Below are 24,434 nucleotides of genomic sequence, written 5' to 3' on the forward strand. Positions count from 1 at the left end.
TTGTCTGGCTTTACTCACGTCATAAGCTCTGCAGAATGAACTGAAGCTTTCAAAACTAATAGTTCTGGTCTTACCCAATAGCAATGTTCACAGGGACACCAAGAGGTCCCTATCTGGATGCTTCTGTTCCTCCTGGTAGTGGGAAGGCAGAAAACACCTTGCAACCAGACCAATGCACAGCAAATCCTTACTGCAGTTTTGGTTTTGCAGGAGGTCTGAGTGCTACTGCTAGTGCAACATTATTTTCACCATGGTCGATCTTCAGCTTTTTTTTGTATGCGGAAGAAATCAATCTGACTTACATAGAGACTTTCAAAACACTGACTTTAATAAATGCTGCGCACTCGGCTAAATTTCCTTCCAAAGGCTTTGAAAAGTCTTACCTGCAGGTGGTATAATGAAGTGGGAACTCTATGCAGGCTGTCAGATGCCATGAAAATGGTAAAGGTTTGGTGTCCTAAAACTACTTAACAGGCAGTTCATGAGCTGAAACTTTGTCAGGTGTTGTGCCCCAGATGAGTATATCCAAAAGCCAAGCAGGCCTTTCCTTCACACTGCAGAACCTGGGAACCCTCAGCTGTGGCAGAAGTGGGGCCAGAGAGGCACCTTTTAGGTTCTTTCCTGGCATGACCCCCACCCTAGCTACATGCAGGCAGCACGCAGAAATCACCTCCCATGAAACTTTCACCCTCTGGTACTCATACTCTCTCTGCACTCCTACCCAGAACTGCCAAATCCTCCCTCAAGACCCTGCTCCTGTTAGGGGGAAGACACACAAATCCTCAAAACCAATGTTACCATGCTCTGACTGAGAAGGAAAAGCAGTCACAGGCTTTCTGGTACTTGCTGACAAGACTGTCCTTGGATCTGTTTACTAAGAACCTTATGGAAATATCGTTGCATCCCTTGCCAGGATGATAAAGCCCCTACTTCCCCCTCCAGAAAAAAAAAAAAAAAAAAAAAAAAATTAAAAAAAATAAAAAAAAATAAAATCCACCTTCGTTGAAGTCCATGGCTCGTGCCATGGAGACTTTCAAAGTGTCTTCTCACAGGCTTGGCCCAGGCTCTGTTGTGCATATATTTAAATTCTGCTGTGTTACTGCCTTTGCTAAAAGCACCTCTTTTTTCTTTATTTTATTCCTCATTCTGCAGGCTATTCTTTTTGTTTACCCTGTCTCTAACACTGCTTTCAAGTCGTCCAAAGTAAAAAGAAATTTTCCAGAAATTTAAACTGTTTTGACCTTGCTTCATCCATTTGTATATTCCAAAACCTTCCAGAGCAGTATTTATTCACTATATATTCAAGGTTGCTTGAAACTCTGATGTCCTTTTATCCCAGCATTCAACATCTGGCAGAGACACTTTTGTCTGCTCAAATTCTCACTGCTGTTTTCTGGCTGTTTTCTTCCAAAACATCTATACATCACCACATCAAAAGAGGCTATCAGTCTGTAGTGATTCCCTATGACTCCTGCAAGGAAAGATTCCACAGCTTCTGTAGCTCCTTGCTATTTCCATTGAGGGGGATGGGCAGTGGAGAGAGATTTTTTTCAGTATCCAGTTCCTGTGTAGTTGCCCTGGCTCTGGTGTACCTGCAGAGGTTACAAACGATGCAGAGCATCTGATGGGCTTGACTTCAAACCTAGGGCTTGGCAAATAAAAACCTCTTCAAGGACAGCTCTTACCTGCAGTAATACAACTTGCCTCGCCTTATTCTGTATTTTGTCTTCAAAAGAGGGCAGTGTGTTGACCATACTGGACATAGGTCTTCCGAAAGCATTGTTAAAATGCAGGTATTTCATCCCATGTGAAGAGCGAAGCAATGAGTAATGTTTGTAGAGGGAAAAGATAATGAAATTGGCAGCCTGTGTTACACATTCCCAGTAGTCTCCACACTGTGGTGTCCAAACAGGGGGTTAGAAAAATAAAGACAGATGGCAATGGTATCTCTCAGCCCACTGAGGTGTAAACATGGGATACAGAGACTAGAAGAAAAAAAAAAATCAGACAAGAAAATAATGAGCACCAGAAGTCTCAAATGTTGTACACTTACTGCAAATATTAGTTGCATTTCAGATATGGCACCATTTCTCCAGCCTCTGCTGCATAAATGCACAGATCTGAACTTACAACATCTGCAACAAACAGGAAGGGGTGGCAGCAAAGCAGGGTGAGCAGCAACCCATCTTGAAAAGACCATGTACAAAGTGACACCAGTGCCAGCAAGATCATAATGCTGCTTTATTTTATGGCTATCAGCACCAAAGAGCTGATGCACTCCTCCAGCCCTAAAAATAGTGTATGAGGAGGCAATACCTCTAGCCCTCATTCCCTGGGCATAGTAGCCCTGTGCAGCGAGCCCAGGGGAATGAGGTGAGGGTACCACTGTAGGCCCTGGTGCTCACCCAGGCACCTTGGAGTCCTTATGGTAGAGCCAAAATCACACGTGCCTACAAAGTTGCTTTCTTCTCATTTGGATTTAATTTCATAGCCTGGCACAGAAAGGAAATGTGAAGAAATACACTGACATATCTGCATGACTTCAACACTATATGACAAGAGAAAGTGGAATTATGAATGTCATATTAATTTTGGCTTTTGCTGACATGTTTACTTGTGGTAGAGGCCTTTCATCAGACCAGTATTTTGAAATCAAGTGCTGCAACACCTGTATGTGAAATGAAGTGATTTCAAAGCAAATCCACAGTCTTATCTCAAAAGTAGCTTGTTTTGGTGGCTGTCACAAGGATAAACCTGAATCCTAATGCTGTTTTTCAGTTCTCCCTGCAAGAAAGTCTCAAACACTTCAGCAGCACATACTGCATTAAGATAAATTCCTGGGCCCAGGAAACTCACACAATTATTATTTTATGCGCAAAATGCAGCTCACTGAAGAATTCCAAATCCCTCTAAGGGAACATGGTTCTCCCACACAGGACTCAGCACCCACTCCCCCACTCTGAATCCAAACTTTAAATGCCTCAAGACAGACAACAATGCCTTGGAAAGCTCCTGCTTCTATGGTGTTCACTGACAAGAAATCTGACCTAATTCACCAGCAGCTTGCTCAGCACTGCAACCATCAAGTTTGCCCTTCTCTTACCCCTGGGAAGCCAAGAAAGAGATGAATGGACTTTCCTAAGGAAAGAACCTGATGGATACCAGATGGAGCCTTCTGGCCGCTAAGGTGATTGCTTTTCTACGAGCAAAGACCTTGTAGAAGTAAGAGGACAAAATGGGCGAACCACTAAAACAATGAGGGTGGTCATTTCTGCAACCTTCTTGCTTGGGAGGACATCCCCTGTCTTTCTTCTTGACCTTTCCCTCTGAACACCTTGGTGAGCTGAGCCACACCACCAAGACAGAATGAAAACTGTCACAAGAACCTGCTTCCCAAGGTGGATGGATCCTCTCTTGATGGGATGGGATAGCCTTCTCAGGGCTGTGTTCCCCCCTTGCTGTCAACCCCTGTTACAGACACATGCACCATGAGAGCACAGCAATAGCTCTCAGGCAGGTTGCTATAATAACAGAACTAGAGCAGTGTTGGCAGCCTGGAGTGGTTTTGCTTGTTTGTTTTTCTTACATAAATTGAAATGTATTTCAACTTTAGGATTTAATTTCCCCCCACACTCCTGCAGCATTTACAGCTAAATTCAAGAGGGGAAGGATAAACCTGAGCTGGGGAATCTGGCTTGAAGAGGTTCATGCCTGACAATGTGGCACAAAATATGGGCATTCAGTCCATGTGGAACACTGACACAGCTCCTGTACCCCAATGAACTATTTCAATCTTAGGCATCACCTCTCTCCAGGTTCACACATTTGTCCAGACCCCTCTCCTGCCCTCCTAGAGAGCTGTAGTAAGAGGAGTAGGACATGTAAGAGACAAAGCTACTTTAGATATTCCTGCCTTGCATAATCAAAGAGCATGTAGAAGGTGAGATATGCACAGAAACCGATGGGGAAAGAAGTCCTACTTTCACCCAGCCGTGATGAGGGATAGTTTTGCATCATTTCTTTGCTTGCTTTCTCTCTTCTTCTTCTTCCTCATTTATTGAACAATAACTGCTTTGGTTTGTTTTTTTACCTTGACCCCCGAGTTTTCTTGCTTTTACTCTCTCCTCTTCCCCTGTCTCACTGGGGAGGAAAGGGAGGAAGGAAGGCAGGTGAGCAGATATGTGATGCTTAGCTGCGCACAAGGGTTAACCCACAACAGGAGTCCACTCTATAAAAAAGGGATTCGTTTGTCTGTTTTTGGCAGAGGGAGGAAGGTTTTTATATCATGTCTGATTTTGGCAATGACAAGTGAGAGATATCACAGCATTTTTTATTCACAGCATGTTTTATTCAGCTGACTTAATGTGGAAGAGAAGCAAACAGAGAAAATGACAGTTTAGGGTGCCCTTTTGGGGACACAGTATTCCTGATACAAGGTCCTACTGGCATCCTTTTCTTCAGGGAACGTGACACGCTGGCCCACATGACCACACCCAAAGAAATGCTCTCCAATGTGGTGCAAGCTCTGCGATACCTGGATTCCCACCTTCCAAATGGCAGCCATGTGATTTTAACAGGCTTGGTAGATGGTCGCTTCCTCTGGGATAACCTTCATGATAGATACCATCCTCTAGGTAAATCTGAAGTGTTTTGGGGTTCCTCCTGGTTATCGGCCCATTCATGTTGCCTTCTCTCCCTAAAAAATCTATGAATCTATTGATGACTTCAAGCAAACCTGACAGAGTAGAGGAGATCTGAGAAATATGAGGCAGATATTGGCTGTGTTGCAGAAGTGAAATGACAGCTCTTATCATTCCCAGGGCAGGACAGGTTAGAACCCTATTCTGCCTGATTCCCCCACCAGCCATACCCAACCAGCTCCAAACCAGGCTCAACACATGTTGTGGTGGTGTAAACAAGCTGTTCTACCCAAGTCTTGGCCCAAAATTGTGGCCAGCATGCCTGCACTTCATCCTGATTGTTGTTACAGGTGGAGATGGGTATTTGGTTTGCACTTACTGACTGGTGGATGTTGTGGTAAAACTGGATGTGGAACAAGACAGAAGATTAAGTCAGAGGGTTGCAAAAGACTTTTTTTATATTAGAGAAGTAAATTTTCTGCCAGCACTGAGTGCCAGCACCTCCTACACTACTGTGCAGGCATGTTTTGGGATATTCCCTCAGAATGTAAAGTGCTTTGGGGCATATTTTTCAGAGATTTGGAGGCTGCCTTTAGGAGCCTGTCATGTCTGGGTATCAGGGTGTCATCTCTGACCAGTAACAGACTCCTTGGCTTTCTAGACCAAAAGCATGTATTTACTTGTATTTGAGTAAAAGAATAGTTTTCACATCTGGCAAGCCGGAAGTTGTTGTCATAATAGTTCTCACCAGCAAAGAGAGAGAGAAGCTAAATCACATCATTAAAATAGTAGATTACAAGTTCAGATGATTTTGGCAACCACTGGGTAACATAGCTTGCCACTATGCTGTGGTTTCCCCAAGGTTCCCTAGTAATTACCAATGGAAAAGAAATCTTTCTTGTTTCTATTCCTACATTTTTGTCTCATAACCACTATACTAGTACCAAGGAAGGGGGAGGGGGGGCGGAGGGGGAAGGAAGAAAAGAGAAAAATCTTGCCCCTTTCAGGGCAGGGGAAATCTGTCAAAATTAATTTTTAGTCACATAATCCCATTTCTTCCCTTCACTACATGTTTATCACAGTGACAATTCCTCTAACTAGCTAGGTATCTAAATATCACAGACAACACATAGCCAAATCAGGAGGATCTATAGGATCAGTTGGAGAATTTTCAGAGGGGCTGATTTGCCTTGTAGGGACACAATTAAGCAACATGTTTTACATCAAGGGATCTCTTCTGGCACATCTTCCAATGGCTGTGAGCAGGTTTCCCCATTTGGCTGCCAGTCAGCTGTGACCAGGTATCAGTCTGTCTTTCTGCCAGATCCCTAGTCTCCACAACAGCCCATCCCAGGGCCTGATGCTTCAAGCTACAGGAATCTCGAACATCCAAATAGCCAGAACTGTCCCTAGATCTTTGAAATCCCAACCTTTTGTTGCTGGGTGATGGGCAGCTGTGTGAAAGGCAGGAAACACATCTGTATCAGGGAGCCACTGCAAAGCAACCTGAGAAGCCCATTTCACTTGGGAGAGATTATGCTGTGCAGTTCCTAAAAACAACAATAAGAAATTCCTATTTTGGTACTGCAAAAGTATTAAAGCCTGATGGGATGATCAGTGTACTACAAACAATAATACAACTAATACAAAAATTGTGGCCATTTAATTCCCATCTTAGTTGTAGTTACCAGAGAAGCAAAAAGATTGAGAAAATGGATAATTTTCTCAGCAAGCCAGGCTACTGCATAGCACCATGAATTTTAGGGAATGTTAGCTATATGTTTGACTTGGTGCCTGAATTTCCTCACCCACACAAGCATATCCACTTCCTTCCATGACAGAAAAATTGTTTATCCCTTTTAAGGCCAGCCTCTGCAAAGTAAATGCAAAACTCAGAGTATATACAGGCACCCTTCAGCTTTGCAAACCCTGCATTTCTTTGGCGGGTGAGAGACAGGTTAATGGGAAAATATCAGTCATGCACTTTGGAGGTTGGCATAGACTGTGATGACTAACCCCACAGCTGAGATAATCACCTATGAAAGGCAGGAGAGGGATGTGGGAGAAGCCAGTGTGGGGCTCTTTGCACTGTGGGGACATGGGCACCTTAGCAGGAAGGATGCCTCGATGCTGCTGCCTCTATTACACTCCAGCTCTGGTGGTGGCAGGGTACCCTGGGGGTAGGAGGTGTGGTGGGACTCTTGGGGTGCCTCTTCCCAACCAGGGGTGTAATGCATGGGAATGCACAGACGTACAGAATAAAGTCGCATTTGGCCATTGGGCACATGATATTTGGCTCTCTGTGCTTTGCAGGACAGCTGAACAAGGATGTCACGTACAGTCAACTCTACTCTTTCCTCGACTGCCTCCAGGTATGGTCTGCAGCTGTAGCTTAGGAGACCCCCTGTAGCTGCTGGGGCTAGGGTGGTTCTAGCTCCCGGCTGCTACGGGAGACCGGATAGCTCCGAGAGCTCCCGAGGCAGAGTGCCAGCTACAAACGAGCGAGAGATAGAGACTGGGACTTGCTGCAGAGGTTCCGAAGGCAGTTTATTTCTCCGAAGGGTTTCCAACTAGCAAATCCCGTTACATAGCATAGCAAGGGGTCTTTTTAGGTTTCAAAGGGATTGAAATTCTAACCAGTAAAATTATGAGTTGAGAAACTATCCAATTACCTTAAGATTCTAGGTAAGAAAAAGACCAATCGTCTAGTAAAGTTAAAAACCAATAGAAATCCTAAATGATAACAGGGGTTTTGGCAGGGAGGGGGGGCATCTCTCATAAAAGGTTCTATTGTCTCAGGGCACAAAATCCCAAGGGCCTTTTTCAGGCACCCCCCTTTCATCTTGGTCCTCAGCTAAAGCCCCTCTCCTCATGCCTGCCCAGGTGAGCCCCTGCAGTGGTTGGCTGACACCCAATGAGACCCTCAGGAATCTGACCTCAGAGGTAAGTCTCAATGGGATCACGCCAGTGCTCAGACACTCTGCCTTATGTCTGAGGAGAGAAGCCAATTGACTCAAAGGCAAGATGTCAGAACACTTTTTTCCTTCCAAAGGCAAGAAGTTGTGGAAACATCCACACTTATTCTTTCAAATGCCTCTCAGGCTCTGGGAGGCAGCGTGCTCAAGTTAAGGGATTTGTAAAGGTATTACTGTTACAACCTCTCAGCTACCCAAAATTATGCTCAAGGAATATGTTCTCCCCAAGACAAAACTGTTCAGATTCATGTTCTTTAAGAAGAAAATGTGCCTGATAAGAAAAGAAAGGCTTTTGAATCAAGTAAGTTGTTGGTGTGACAGACCAGCTGCATAGATTTTTCTGGCTGTGGGATCAGGTCCTGAGAGCAAGAGCCTTATCCTGTTTTTCATTTGGGATTTGTGCTAATCTTCCTTAGACACATTTCTGTGGACTTGATCACTGGATAGTGTGACCAGGGAGCATTCAGGCTCAGTGCAGGAATGGGAACAGACAGAGGAGAGATGTCTTAAAATTCATCCTAAAAATCTAGCTGCAGAAGTGAATGACATAAAATAACAGCCACTTATTTTCTTATGGTACAAGCCCCCAGCAATACCCTGCAGACACGTAAAAGGAGCCAGTAACAAAATATTATCAAAGGTGTCATCTCTGTGTATGGTTGTATTAATGTCTGCATTCACTAAACACCAAAATATGACCTTAATTTCATCAAAGCTTACATATGTGTTTCATTTTATGCCCTGTCCCTCTTGACTTCAGAGAAGGCCATTAAGCAAATTCCTAAACCTTTGCAAGATGGCAGCTTATATATTCATACCAAAAATACAGAACATAGAGTACATGTTGACTTCTGTCCCTGAACAATGCATATGTCTGCAGGGTATGAACTAATCATTCTGAGCCCCTGTCTGAAGCTAATTGTCTATGCTATTATCCAAACTGCATAATTTAAATATTTAGGAGATCCCGATCTCTGTTATGGCTGTGGAAATTACACTGGATGTATCAGTTAGGCAGACGCTCAATGGTGGTAATTTACTCTTCTGAAAGTAAGAGTGGAATTTGGTCTGCATAGATAAGCAGTATTACCCCCAACTTAGTAGTGACAATGATAATAGGAAAAGAGGACATTTCTCTTGTAGAAAAGTTTTTTGTTTCTTTAAGAAAGAGCACCAAAAGTGAGAAACTTATTTATATAAGTGTAGGGACACTACTAAAAGAGGTCTCCAGTGAAATAAGCATATGCTGTAATAAACTTATAAAATCAGCTGAGGCCTCAGTGCAGCCTGTGAGGATGAACTGGGTACCCCGATGACTGGTGGTGCTCTTGCAGGTCCATGTTCTTATGAAGAGCCCCATTTCACTTCCGTCCCCCAGCTGAAAGGGCAACATTAGCTTTCAAATCCTTGCCTGCACATCAGTGCAAAAAGCTGAATCCATGCAAAGCAATATGAATAGCAATGAACAGTCATTAAATAGTTTGATTTTTGCAGAGAGCATTACAACTTTCCAATGTCCTGAAAGAAATAGCAAGATCTGAGAAATTTGCCAACTTTGATATTTTCTACATGGATTTCCCACTGAGACAAAGTAAGTTGTTTTTTACCCTTTCTCACAAAGCATTTACTCAAGTTTTGGCCTCCTGATATACTCCTCATATTTTAGTTCTGTACCAGGAGAAGTATGGTCGGTCAGCCTAGGTGACCCTACTGTCAGGGATGTGGCTAGGGAGATATCCTTAAAGCCAGCTTCTCATGGCTTCCATGGTTGAGGTAACCAGGCACCTTTCCTGAGACAAGATCCTACCACCACCTTGGGAACCACAGCCTCCCTGCTGGTCCCAGATGCTGACACCTACAACGCCAGTGATGCCCAGCACACTGGCCACTTTCTCTTGGCCAGTGTGGGTAGCAAGGTGACAACAGTCGTGCCTCTGATAAGAAGGCCTCCTGCTTGTCCACTGCAGCTTCTCAGGCTGATGAAGAAACAAAGAAATCTCAAACTATATTGGTCCTTAAGCTTTGGTTTTGTTTTTGAAAATTGCTTTTATAGTGGGCTATCTAGGCTGGAGATGCATACCTGCAGTAGTCAAAGTGGTCTTCATGAGATGTAGTTTACTTCATCACTGACTGGGCTTCCTGCTGTGTCCTCTGGCCTAAGCAGTGCCTTGGCAAGGAGGTCTTTTCGTCAGCCATATTTCTGCCTCAGTAACACAGCCCTATCACTGTTCCCAAAAGTAGAAGCACCTCTCCCAGGAATAACTGGCATCTTTCCTATGTTTCTTTAAACACCTACATACTAGTGTAACTTTTGACTTGAGCTTACAAAATTTGTCCTTCTGTGATCTTTAGTGACATTAAGTAAGCTCATTATCGAAATCACTTTCTTCTGTAACTGACACTTAAAAATAAATCAAAACATCCAGGAAACTTTTGTTGTTATGCATTAGCATGAGCAGACAGTGTCCCTGTGGGGCTGAGGGCCAACACCTGTCCCTGAATCCCTCTCAGCTCTGCTGGTCTTGCAAGATGCACAGGGGTCCAACTTGAGGCAACACCCAGCATAAGCTTGGATATATCACAAGGAGAAACACACTCTTTAAAAATGGATCAGCATGAGATGAGGGATTGAGTTGGGCAACATATTTCAAGTGGTTAGACAGTGATGGGAAAGTAGGAAAACAACTTTTTGTTTCTATATCCACCCTAAACCTCCTCCTTTGAACTCGTCTCTCCCTCTCCCAGTGTGCACTGCTGTGAAGAGGCTGGCCCCATCCTCATTGTCTTCCCACAGGCTCTTCCCTGGAATGGACCATCCCTGTCCCTCAGCCTCTGTTCATGGGGCAAGAGCTCTAGCCCTCACCACATTGGGGCCTCTCCCAGATAGCCTGAATGTTTACATTCAAAAAATAGTATATAATAATTAGGAAAAAAGCTTGATCTGCATTTTCTTGTTTTTATATTGACATAGAGAGCTAGTTTCAATGGTCCTTACTGAAAAATTTTGCCTGGGGACTATTTTAAATCCCACTATGCAGACATCTAAATACAAAGCCACAAAGGGACAGAAACACCATGTCAGTACTTTAAAGTGTATTTCTCTAATGCTTCTCCCCATTAGTGCTTGGCTGTCTTTGAAAGCACAAAGCTGCCATGGCACCTAATATTATTTTTTTTAAAATTTACCTTTTCAGCTAAATCCTATCAAAATTCAGAAACTTATTTTATCCTACATGACTCAACTCAGGAGGTTGGTTCTGGGTCTCATGAAGACCACATGGAGGAGGAGGAGGTAAAGAAGTGAGGATGGGAGAGGCAGTCTTTCTGTCCAAAAGTCTCTGTCAGAGAGGGGGCTTCTCATTCATTCTCATAGCACAGAGTTCCAAGGGTGTCCAAGTCTCCTGGCAGCTTTTGCCTCAGCTGCCTAATATTTAACAAGTCATTAGGATTTGGAATGAACTGCCTGCTGGGTAGGCAAATTACTTTAATAAGTTAAATTACTAACTTCAGTTAATTTATTTGCTTTCACAAAAGGAAACATTTTAATATAATTTGCTGTTCTTGATTACATCACATTAAATAAATGAAGTAAATAAAATCACATATGCACATACAAACATCAGCTTTGAAAGACACATTGCAAAATTTCGTGCAACCCTGGGCCGAGTATTCGAGCTTGCCATCAGGAAAGCTGTCAGATCACGAGTGTGCTCAAAAGCCAGCTAAGGCTGCTGACCTACTTTTCTGGTCTCTTTCTGAAGCAAGCAGAACCCCTAAACTCTCCAGACATCAAATATTTAGATGTGGTTACACACTGAGGACTTTGATTTCAGACTGGCCTGGATATATATAGGAACATAACAGCTCCTAGCTTTCTCCGAGTAAACTTTGAGTAAATTAGCATTTATTCTAGATTTAGGTGGACCCTCAAGCTCACATGTTGACCTTGACTGAAGAAATGAGTGGTTCCCTTATGGAGCAGTGCAATAAAGAGGGGGTAGGGGTTGCTTGTTATGCCTTTTCCTTGGTATGGATGGGAGCAAGCTCCAGTCTAGACCAGCCAAGGCAACAGGCATTACTAAGACAAACTCTGGACATACTCAGCTGGTGGGTATTTGCTCGACTGCTCTAGGATTTTTGGAGGTCAGATATCATATTGACCTATCTTGATCAATTGACCTATCTTGATACAAATTTTATGTATCTTACTTCCTCCTCTGCTATTTCTGGCAGTGGAACAGTAGTGTCTCAATAAAGTACAACACAGTACACAGCAATATCATATACAAGGGGTTAGGTAAGTTCACTCTGCATCTATATGTGCCCTGCATGGTGTAATCTAAGGTAAATATGTGTTATGTCCAACATACTGTAAATTTGAAAACAACCTACAAACCCCATGTCTTGAAACCAATTACATTGAGCACTGCCTGAAGCATCACAAGTGGGTTTCTATAGTCAAGGCAGGAATATCATCTCTCTGTGAATTAGAGTTAACATGGGGACCCAGACATCAGTTTTTGACACCATAGCCAGGGTCCAAAAACCAGCGGTAAGCTCAGATCAAACTGTGGTTCTGGAATGGGGAACATTTTCCTCCTGACAGAATGCTTGCATAACGTTGTTAAGAATTCTTAATCTCTCATTATGAAAGGAATTATTGAATTTACAGTCTGTTAATGCCTTATCCACTAGTCCCATGTTTGATCACTCCACAGCCCTTTTGAAGAGAGAAAGCTTTTTACTTTTCTAATGGCTCCAGGGCTTACAGCACAGCATCACTTGCATTGAATGTCATGCTTATGTAATTCAAAAGGTTATTTTTTTGGAGTTGAAAAAGACCATTTGGAAGATAAGTAACCAAAAATGAGAGTCTGTTCATGCAGACTTCAGCCCATGTGAATATTCTGCTACCATCTCTTTTTCCAAAAAACACTGTTTTATCTCTATTTTTTTCTTTTGCACTGCTGATGATGCAACTAATATGGTAAACGCAAAAGTACTAAATCAATATTAAATAATTTACAGCTTTACTTGCTACAGCATCCATCTTAGTTGGGAGGGAAAGTGAGTTGTTTTATGATCATTTATGTTCAAAGCGCTTCCTTGCATAAATATCGCAGAGGAAAAAAAACCAAAACATAAAGGCTTAAATACTGCCCCAAGGAGACAGGATTGTACACAATATTGGCTCTGACAACTCTATGTGAATTATCATAATCTTCATGCAGAGCTGTCATGTGCTTAAAAATGCCAGCAGAGGTATTGAGGAGGAGGGTGTACATTTCTGGGTGGGCATCTCCGTGCTCACTGGTGATAAACCCCTCTGCTTGTGCTCTCTGCAGCGGCCGAGGAGTGGAGCAAGATGGGAGGTGAGCCCTGGCAGCTGATCGAACCAGTCGATGGCTTCCACCCCAGCCAGGTAAAAACCCAGCCCCAGAAGACGGGTGGGAGCAGGTGGGATGTGGAAGCATGTGGGATGAGGGAGAATGTGGGATTCTGGTGCCTGTTTCTGCCCCAGGCATGCCACAGGGATGCAGGTCTAGGGAATGTCTATTTTAAAGGAGAGAGAGTCATAGAATCATTTACATTGGAAAGACCTAAGATCATGAAGGTCAACCATTAACCTAGCACTGCCAGGTCCACTAGTAAACCCTGTCCCAAAGCAGCACATTTGAAATACCTCCAGGGATAGTAATCAACCCACTTCCCTTGGCAGCCTGTTCCAATGCTTGGCAACCATTTCCCTGAAATATTTTTTCCTAATATCCAATCTAACCCCTCTTCAGTGCAGTTTGAGGCCATTTCCTTATGCCCTATTAATTGTTTCATGGGAGAAGAAACCAACCCCCACTTCATCACAACTGCTTTTTAGGTGTAGAGAGCACCAAGACCTCTCTGGGCTAAAAAACTTCTTTACTCTGAGCTAAAAAACTTCTGTTACTTCAGCTGCTCCTCTATAAGTCTTGTGCTCCAAACCCTTCCGCAGCTCTGTTGTTCTTCTCTGAGCAAGCTCCAGCACCTCAATGTCTTTCTTGTTGAGAGGTCCCAAAACTGACCACTGGATTTGAGGTGCAGTCTCATGAATGCTGAGGACAGGAAGACAATCACTGCCCGAGCCTTGCTGGCCACACCATTGCTAATACAGGCCAGGGTGCCTTCTTTGGCCAACCTAAAGGACAGCTGTAGCCACAGAGCCAGTTTCTCCACTTCTGATGGCTGCACTCTGCTCTGACTCCTGCAAGGTCTTCTGCCTCTTTCCCTCACTGATCGGTATTGTGGCCCAACAGGTCTTAGTGCACAAAAAGTGACCCTTGCCACTTAGGGTGGCCAGTAGCCCGCCCAAACACCTGTGGGAGTTTTGCAGGATTAGGACATTAAGGCAGCACTGCAGAAACCAGACAGACCCCCTCCAGCCCTGCAGCCTCTGAGGCTGCAGATTTGTCTGTCACAGTCTGGAACAAAGATTCTTTTTGAAGTTATAAATTTAAATTGCGTATGCTCAGCAACTATATATTATTATATTTTCATTTGCTTGCTTGGCCTTCCAGGACAGGTGGCAGGAGAAGGTTTACAGTCAATTTATTACAGAAATAAACAAAAGGGAAGGAGAAGCAGCAGCTCCACTGTAAATCCCTGCTTGGGTTTGATAATCTAGCATGAGGTTGCCTGGTGCCCACCATGCTCACTTCAAATTAGTTTCTTTTCCAACACTGTAAAATACATGGAGAGATCTTATTCTGCAGTCAGCTGCAAACAAAGCCAGTTGGTTTTCTACACACTATCTGAAGGTTTTCTAACACACGTGCAGCAGTCAGTCTCCTTTGCAAACAAACCCCACCGCACTGCCCAGCCACTGGCAGTATCACTTAGTAGCTCCCCCTGCTCAAAATCATGGGGGGATTTTATGGGCCAGTTTTATGTTGTGAGATAATGCACTGTCTGTGTTGATTCCAACAACCCCACCACCATGACCCAATGTGATGCTGCTTTCCATGTTGGGAAAGAGCAAACAGTGGAGAAGCACTTCAATAGCAATGAGTTCCAAGCACTGATGGATTCCAGCATTTCAGCAGCTTCTCCATTGATTATTCTATCAGTTAGTCTAGAGGAGACCTGCAGGGGGAAGTCCAAAGGTGAAATAGATGCTTTAGGTGCTATCTTCTACACCCAAGTTAGGCACTCAGAGCCATACAGTGCCTTGTTCGCCCTGCCAAATTACAGGATCCTCCTACTTGAAGATAACTCCTACATAGAAGCAATTCTTGCCTATCTACCACACAAGTAGCAAGAGACACCTGCATGAAAGTATGAACTCACAGCCTGGGGATGTGGAGAAAGTGTGTCTTGATTTTTTGCTGCAGGTCTTTTGCAAGGAAGCAATCAGTGAAAACCTGGCAAATGAAATGAGAGTGAAAACAGTAATGAAACAAACTCCATTCCCACCCTGCTATCTGGGGAAACTGCAGTATGAATTCTGGAGTGCAATGGAAACTTTTGCATTATTTTCTTTGCATAATTTTCTTCTCTTTCCCTGGCTTGAGACTAGCCTGAGGTTTCTTATAACACTCAGCACCAGGCCATAGTGGGAGCCAGGCTTGTCATATCACAGCTTTTCATCCAGCCTCCTGCCCACATCCTGCATCCCACCAGCAGCTGCAAGGTAGCACAGAGTTGAAGGCAACAAATACTCATCCTAACATAAGACACAAGAAAATTACAAAAGGACATTGAAGGGCAGCTGCAAGCCTGCTTGCACTGAGCTACAGGATGCAGTCAAGCACTGCCATATTTCACTCTCTCTGGACCTGGCATCCTGCAGTGGTTTTGATATCTCCCTCCTGCTGTTAGGAAGATATTAATGCTTTATAGGTACATTTTCCCTTACAGTCAAGGTGCCAGCGGTAGATATGCCTCACTTCAAGTGAGTGATTGTCCTCCTAGGATTTATTAATTAGTCTTATCCAGTCTTATCCATTGTAAATCCATTTTTCTTTTCCTGTTGGCATAGAGAATTCTGTTATCAACATACCACTATTTGGACTGAGATGTAGTACTCAGCCCCAAGAGTGATTCTCTTAATAAATAGAAGAAGTGTGAGCAGAGACTGCTATTTTTGAGTATTCTTAAGGAAGATGATAAACAATTCACTCACTTCTCATACAAGTTTTATTTAAAATTTTACTTTCTCTTGACATGAATGCCTCTGGCCAGGTATGGTTTCTGTAGCATATAGAGCTGCCTAGTGGGAGAGGATTGATTCCATGCATCTTATCAAGTGAACAGAGGCTCTTACTTCCATCCCTGCAGCTATTCCCCACACCTCATAGGCAGCTTGGTAAATACAATGGATAAGATACCTAGCCAGGGCATTTTTGATGAATTTTCCCTCTATAGATCTCAAAGCACCTGACAAATATTTCCAAATTTTTTGATTGAGAAGCACTACAAGGAAAGCATAAACACCTCAGCTCTTGCCTTCAATGCAAAGAAATTTTGAAGTTTGGAGCCGCTCTCTGTGCCCCTTTAAACCCAAGGTTGAATGACAAGTGTGATCACTAGGTGATCCCTAATCTATGTGGTACAGCAATGGGCAGGATAAACTGGTGTCTGTTGTCAGACCCTGAATTTCACCTGCTGTTTATCCACTGTGTCTTTAATTAAAAAAAAAAAAAAAAAAAAAAATCAGTAGCCTGCAGGTATAAGCATGGCAGAAGCAGGTGTCAGCATGTGTATTCAGGGGTCCAGACATTCTGGAGGGATGTGGGAGGGAATTGAACCTTTCTAACTAAAGCTTGCATACCTTGCAAGGAGAAGGAAAAAAAGATAAGAAAAAAGGCCACACATCAGAGCTAGTGCAGTTTTTCATGCGTTGGAGAAAGGCTATGTTAGGCACTCAGGCAGGAAAAACTAGCCCACTCCAGGCAATATTTTATATGAAAAAAATCATGAGAGATGGGAAAAACACCAAGTACTGATTTGTTGAGCTGGACCTAGAACCACATTCCCTTCCTATAATTTGCAAAACAGGAGGGAGCAAACAAAACACTCATAATTGGCATAACTGCATTCCAGAAAAGTTTCAAAGCTAAGATTTGCATCCATAAAGTTTTTTTCCAAAATACGCAGCTCAGGATGGAGGTGGAGGAAATTCACGCTATTTGCTTTTAACTCCTAAAAAAAAAAAGGTGATTCATTCAGTCCCCCCAAGTTCCCTCTAGAGCTGTTTTTGAGACACCATTCCCCAAAGTCCAGCTTGGTAGTCCTTGGAAAAAATCTTTTTCTTCCCAATGACTATAGAGGGAACCCAGGGATTTTCTTCAGCATCTCCTCCTTACTACAAAATTTCACTGCAAATCCTTGTGAATGCCAGATGGCTTCAAGGACACCGCTTCCCTTTAGAATAGTTGACTGCTTTGGATGACAGGCCATGCACTTCAATAGGATCCTGCATAAACCGCTTTATTTCTTGTTTTTATGATGATTCCAGGAGAATGCAAAAGCCCTGAGCATCACAACTGGAACCTGAGACACTTGGAAGATTCTTATTGTTTATGTACAGGCAGGAAAGAACAGCTTGAGTGTGATTAGCTTTTCCTTTTCCTTCCTTAAGACATAGCAAAGCATGTTCCAGCCAGAAATAAAGAGGAAAAGCTGAAGTGATGCATATCAGATGAGTTGGGTATTTACACTTTGCTGAGAATCATGCCTATCACCTGTTTGGTGCAGAAGGGGAAAATAGACAGAAGCTGCTGAGAAACCACTGCTGCCTCTCAATTGCAGTCACTCAAAGTTCTGTGAGGAATGGGTAATACCTCCTTTTAAAAACTTGCTTAGGGGTTGTCATCTTCACAACAAAAAAAGTTATTGCAAGGCTTATAAAAATTACACCATGTCTCAAAGTACAAGAGCTTTGAAATTTAAAAAAGACCTGCAAGAAAGCAATTTCCAGAGTCACGAACCTTTCTCTAAACTACTCATCCAGAATTAATTATTGAAATCATCTGGACGCCAAATTATGTGTACACAGAACCTAATTCAATTTAGGGCAGTCTAAGCACATATAACTTAGAGGCATATATCTTAAATTAGTTCAGTATTACTCTAAATACTGTAGAACATACCTCCAGTGATACCTTTAGAAAGGGTGTACCACGTGGGGGTTGTATTGTTGGCTGGACAGTCGCCGGACAGACTCAGGAGCTTTTCTGTTCTTCAGGTTTATAGTTTATTATAAAGGCGTGGGTGTAAGAGAGAGGGTAGAGCATGGACAGTAAGAGAGTATGAGATAAGAGCAAGGGGGTAAGAGAGAGCGAGAGCGCGATTTCCCATTTACAATACAATAAGCATTCTTCTATGATGAATATTCTAATTTCCATTAACCAATCTAATACAATATACTAATTTCCTAATATTTACATGCAACCTATAGAAACTACTAAATTACCATGTTTTATGGCTTTCTTATCTGTAACCCTTATCTTCAGACCTTTCCTGCCAGGCTTGGGACAGGATGGCTGTTGGTTCTTTGGTATTTGTGGCTTTTGGTATCATCTAAACAAAGGAAGAGGCCTCAAGCCTTCGCATGACTGTTTTCAGCTTATATATCAAAGTATGCTAACGTCTCTATTTCATCTATGGTTTCAGAACTACTTGCTAGGCACTTATAAGATTTTTCTCTTCCCTCCCCAACAGTACCATGCAAAGACAGTAAGGATTTTAAACCACCCACCCAACCAATCAATTAACCAACCCCACTGTCAGGGGTGAGGGTGGTCCCCAACAATACCTTCTAGGGCTCTTCTGATATTAGGGCCAGTGTGGCGAAAATAAAAGAAGAGCAGTGCAATGGCCACAACTAGCAACATAAAATACTTTAATAATAATAGTGAAAACAAATGTGGGATGAGGCCCAAAAATCCGAACACACTAACCAGATTTTTGTAAGTATCCAGGGTTGAAAATCAAGATGTAGGGAAATCCAGGGTATAAATGTGGGGCAGGAAAGGGGGTGGAGTCGAGATTAGGGTCCTATGGGTATAGGGGAAAGTGGTGCAGAGGTAGGGTAAGGGAAAGTAGTGTCCAAAGAGGTAGGCTGGGTGAGACACTGCATCAGTTGAGGGCCAATGGGGATACAAGGAAGAGAGAACCTTTAAGGGACTGGGAGTGATGATGATAATTGGAAAATGAGGGTTGGGAATATGTATGAGGCATTAACATGGGCAATCCCATAACTCCTTGGAACTTTTTCTTTTGGGATCACCACAACTCTTAGATGCCTGCCAAGGCCTAGGGTTAGGGTACAGGTCGTTTTCAGTAATGGTCACCTGACTTGGAATACAGGTCAGACTGACTCCCACACCCCACTATCTTGCTAAAAGCACATGGAAGGCTTAGAGAGGTTTGTGAAGGAGGTTTTGAGACTCCCATGCTAGAATAGACTACTCTGACAGAGATGGGTCTTAGCGCCCTGGCTGCCATACGGTGTCCCAGCATAATGTTTGGTCACAATAGGAACTGCAACCAGGAGAAAACTCTCTAATGAAGAAATCTCCAGTATCCCACTTCCCTACCCCAATTCCTTCATTAGTTTAACAAGACTTTGAGCGACCAGAATCTAAGAGCCTCCACCCCACAAAGTTTCTCATTGTACATGAGCCCTTAAATAAAAGAAAGATTTTTGTCTTCCAGCCCGTCATTAGAGCTTCTTTTAAAGAACAGGATTTAAAAAGTAGCACACCAAAATTCCCCACAGGCTCCAGTATCTTCCAGACTCCAAAATAACAGTACTCAAATGGTTTCATTTCATAAATCCACCTTGGCCCTTAAAACAAAAAAAAAAAGGCTTTTTTAAGCCTTATTTAAACCTCATAATTGAAATCAATATCAGTGTGTTGAAAATAAAGCTGCCGTATAGGGCAAATATTACTGCAGATCAGGAGTATAATAAAAATGCCTTAGAAGGGTGTACAAACTTGGATAAGGGAGACTCTGACTTTTCTCTGTCCCTCTGTTTTTCACCTTGGCAATATACCAGATAAAATGTCTCTTTGGTATATAACTTCTAGGGCAAAAACCTCTGTGAAAGCTGGAGACTGATATTGGAGAAAAACTATTCTACCATTTCTGCAGGTCTCATAGGAAAAAAGTCTGAAGAATCCAGTAGCAGGTGCAAACTCAGAGCATCAGACACAGTTAGTTATGAAATTAGAAATAATTGGGCCTCTTCCTCAATACCTGTGGTTTCCTCCCAGGAGAGCACAGAGAACATTTATTAGAAGTACCAAAGGCACCTGGGAGCATGAATTACTTTGGACTTGGAAGAGTTTTATGCATTACACCCAGGCATTGCTTTTGACATACTTTCAAAATGTCACAGGAGAAAAAAAATAAAAATCAGGCTTCAGGGCTTTTAAATAGCAGTTTATGGACTAGAAACTATAGGCATCTGGAAGTGCTTGGAGACAGATTATCATTTTTAGACAAATGACAGGTCAGGGAGTTACAGATATATTTTTTACTGTTCAGGATTTTGCCCTGCTCAAGCAACTGGAATGGTCTATTTCCTTTGGTTAGAGTTACAGTCGCTAACATGATTACACTGGGCAGTCTGCCTTACGGTGGGGTCTTCTAAGCTCTGGCATAAAACAACTGTACTACAGAGGCACAAGAAATTGATAGCATTTGTGATTTACAGATTGCTGCAGCCCTTGGAACAGGCATTACCTGGCAGAGGGCACTACATGAGTGGCCTCAAGTGCTTGGCAAGGAGAATCCATTCAATGACCAGATTGAAGCCATATTCAAAGATCAAGGTGGACACTGACTTCTGAACTGCCGGAGCCCTCACGTGATTTATGGTGGTGCTTCCATGAGTCAAGATGATTAAAGACACACACAAAGAAGGGGGGAGGGAAAGTTATCAGAGCCAGTAGCAGTGGACATAATAAGAGCATTCTTTTCAGTTTGTATCTCACCTGTACAAGTAGGCTATGCCTTTTCTGTGGAGCTACAAAAATAAAAATCAAAGGATAGCTGCCATCTAGACCATTTATTGTACCAGTTTGAAAATGTGTATTTCTTTAATCCATGTATAGCAAACTCCTACCCATACCTATTTTTTTTTGATTCTGCAAAAGATTTCTAGGCTATTTGTAGCATTTCAACAGTTAATCTGATCACAAAAGTAGAGGGGAGGACCCCAAACTCATTATATTGCTATAAATTGTATGTAATTGCCTTGACTGTCAATACATTATTTAGCTGCTTTTTGCTTATTAAAGTGTGCCAGGAATAACAAGGCACTACAATTTAGATGTGCTTGGCAGCATCAACACAGGCTGACTGTGCATAGGCTCTCTCTCTTCCACCATTAATAAGATATTAATAAACATTTCATATATTTAAAGCAGGTTGCTTTTTCAATCTATAGCATACCATGGCTTTTTTTGCTTCCTAAGAAATATAATATGCCCAGTCCTATGTCTTTTACAGGCATATCTGGGGAATCACCTTAAATACTGGGCAGCCCTTACTTCATAGGCAGACTTGAAGATGGAGAATTACTGTCTTTTCACCAGCTTATCCAATGTTCTTAGCAAAATAAATAAATATTTAAAAATTAGAAACAGCTCTACCCTACTCATAATCTTACTGATCAAAGATGATAAAATGGCAATAATTATGGGTAGAAAAGATCCAGTAAAGTGCAAGCATTAATATGTCATGACTAAAACCCACCCCAACAGCCCAAAGCTCAGGTAGAATTGCTCTGCTCCTTGTTCTGAATACAGCCCTTGCACAAGGCTGTGTCACATGTGAGGCAGCTCTTGGACTGTGGTCCAAACCCAAGGACAGGCCTGGCTGTAGGACATGCACTCAGCATTTTGAACAGGCAAGGGATGACTTGGCTAATACTATTTTTATTGAAGCATGTATTACTGTTTTCCTAGATACTGATCCTTTTTATAGAGTACAGTCAATGCTGGGTCTTTTATTAAGATATTAAGATAGAAATTAAGATAGAAATTCCTTTGGGATAACTGCTAACACTTAAGCAAATATTCAAGTCACCTACTCTAGGAAACCAGAAGGGAATACATTCCTTAATTGAATGATGCTTCTTAATAGGCCCCAATTCATTCAAGGCATTTAGATGTTCCCAAATATCTAGTCTCCCAAGGACTAGTTTCAACTGCAGAGGCATACCTTGGGAAGACTATTTAGCATCAGAAGGAAAAGGAAATCTCCCTGCTTTCTGTAGAAATTCTCTTCAAGCAACATAACATTCCATGTACCCTGGCCAGGTAAAGCGCCTTCTATTTTTGTATTACCTGTTCTGGACTCTTATCTTTCATTAAATATAACGTAAGGACAGAAACAAGCACATCCACATGTTTTTGCTACAGCCCAAGTACAGCACAGGCAATAATTACAGAATATCAGGTTATTTTCTCTATATCAACACAAAAAAAGTGTAGCAGTTAAAAGCAGGGAGTCACATTTGGAAGCCTAATTTTCAAGGCAATTTCTTTGCAAATTATTGTATTTCATTTGAGGTTGGGATTTATTATCGCACTTTAGGAGTTTTACAAAGTAGTAAAACTAAAATTTCTTCAGCTAAATAAGCTTAATTGCCCAGAGCAAAGCATTTTTCTCTTAGAGACTTTCTTTCTTGTGAACTTCTTGAGTTTCTGAACAATAGAGAAAAAAAGATTTCTTATAAAATTAGAATATATTTTCAAAGATAATCTAAAACCTCCATAGCAGAGTCCAAAAGCAAAGCCCCCTCAAAGGTTTGCCGAGTACCGTTGCTCTGTGCTGGATACAGGGTCTCTGAGGAAGGGAATGGGCTTGCCCCTGGCTGAAGCCACACTACCCAAAGCACATGTCCTTGGTGCCTCAAGGTGAGCTCTGCACCTCCAAACCAGGCTGCATGCAGAAACCTGATATATAACTAATGCAGTTACTACCTATCTGTTAAGAAAGATGAATTTTGGGACTATTAAGCAATCAGCCTTTACAACCGCTCTGTCTCTCTAGTCTTTCAAATGCAAAAAAAAAAAAAGCTGAAAATCTGCAATCACAACCATCAATCACTTACCCATACCATTTTAAAAATACACATGCTATATTTAAAAAAACACTGCTAAACTCATGCTAAAGCACTGACAAACTATGAATTCTAGTCTATTCCATTAGGTTAACTGTCTTCTGGTGCTTCGTTTGGTTGAAGGTGAAAAATGCACAGGTAAAAGAGAAACAGGAAAAACAAGTTTCTCTAGGAAAGCTAATTATAATTCCATGCAATTCAAAGTTTATTAGCAGTATGTAGTTTTAGAAGGAATGGTCTGCCATGTTGGGGAAGGTAAAACAGCAAAGCCCTAGTTACTGAATTACCATAAAACAATAGAATGGCCCCTGGAGGTAAACCCCTCTTGATTAAACAATGCCTTCGGCCAGAGGGCAAGGTCAAAGGACACAAAAGACTAGCCAGCACCCAAAGATTAGATCTTAGAGTTTAGAATGTCACACATTATGCTAATATAAGGATTCCTATAGGCTGCATGCAAATGCTATAGAATTTGTATATTGTATTAGATTGGTTCTTGGAAATTAGAATATTCATTATGGAAAAATATTTACTGTATTACAAACGGGAAGTTGGTCTCTTTACTCTTCTTTCCTTCTCTTCTCCCACTTCTCTTCTCTTACACCAATACCCTTTTATCCCATTACCCTCCCTCTCCCTCCCCTTGCTCCTCTTTACTTTTTTACTCTTTTTACTCTCTCTCTCTCTCTACCCTCCCTCTTCTCTCTCTCTCCCCTTATCTCTTTAACCTGCTCTGTGGCTGTGCCGGGCAGCCCCAGCAGGGTCTCTTATAATAAACTGCAACTGTAGCTTTTAGCCTCTACGGAGCGTTTGAGTCTTGTTCCACACCGTCTACCCTGATACAAAGAATACAGGAGTCTCCCGCACTGCCAAGATCTTTTTTGGGGAGAGTCTGAGCATGTGAATAGATACAGGAGGGATTATATCACTGGCTGGGTCCAGCACACTGCATGTGGGAAGGTTCTCTTGGTTGTTAGATAGTGTGCAAACTCTTTCACTGCAAAGCCTTAAAAGGGCAGAGAAACATGGGAGGGGAGGAGACAGCCGCCAGCAGTGCCAGCTAGGAAAGCATAAGCATAGGCTTCCTTCTAAGCTTGCATCCCATGTCCTCAGCACTCAGAGCTTTTGCCCAAAAGCCGCCACACAGGCCAGCTTTTCTAACTTAACACCACCTGTTGCACTTCACACCTGTTCCATTATGAGGAGAAATTCTTGTGCAATGAACACACAGAGATTGGTTTCTATAAGGGATAATAGCCCTATTAGCCTATAAAAATGTTCTCTTGAATATCATCCTGTTCTGTTCTTAACACCTTTCTGTGACCTTATTTCATAATTCAAAATTTAATGATTTTAACTTGCTTGGGAGTTTAAGCAGACAGCCTACCACACATCCACTGCTGAAATTTGCTTTTGTACTGTTCCTGTTGTGTTATTCCGCTGCCATGACTGTCACAAAAAAAAAAAAAAAAAAAAAAAAAAAAAAAAAAAAAACAGAAAAAACAAGCCATCTCTCCTCTTCATATTTGATGAGCTGCTGCACAGGGACAACCTGGCCTCCCACTGCAAAATTCAGCTAGCTACATCCAAGGCTTCACATTATCAAATGTAATTCTGGGATACATGTATAGAATAGAATCCTTCCTTAAACACTGTGTGGAGTCCAGGCTTTCTTCAGCCTACAAATTAGTATCTCAAAGGCATAAA

General features: G+C 42.3%; 1 protein-coding gene across 1 annotated transcript in view; it reads left to right on the plus strand.

Moving 5' to 3' along the window:
- The window catches only part of AOAH (acyloxyacyl hydrolase), a 69,568-nt gene extending 48,899 nt beyond the window's left edge, over positions 1-20,669 (plus strand). The window contains 6 exon segments of the mRNA XM_056482837.1: positions 4,374-4,634; positions 6,954-7,012; positions 7,524-7,583; positions 9,110-9,206; positions 12,961-13,037; positions 20,313-20,669. Of these exon segments, the coding sequence (XP_056338812.1) occupies positions 4,374-4,634; positions 6,954-7,012; positions 7,524-7,583; positions 9,110-9,206; positions 12,961-13,037; positions 20,313-20,441 (683 nt within the window). The 3' untranslated portion in view covers positions 20,442-20,669.
- The last annotated feature ends 3,765 nt before the right edge of the window (positions 20,670-24,434 follow it).

The sequence above is a fragment of the Oenanthe melanoleuca genome, chromosome 2 (genome assembly GCF_029582105.1).
Source record: "Oenanthe melanoleuca isolate GR-GAL-2019-014 chromosome 2, OMel1.0, whole genome shotgun sequence".
Taxonomy (NCBI): Eukaryota; Metazoa; Chordata; class Aves; order Passeriformes; family Muscicapidae; genus Oenanthe; species Oenanthe melanoleuca.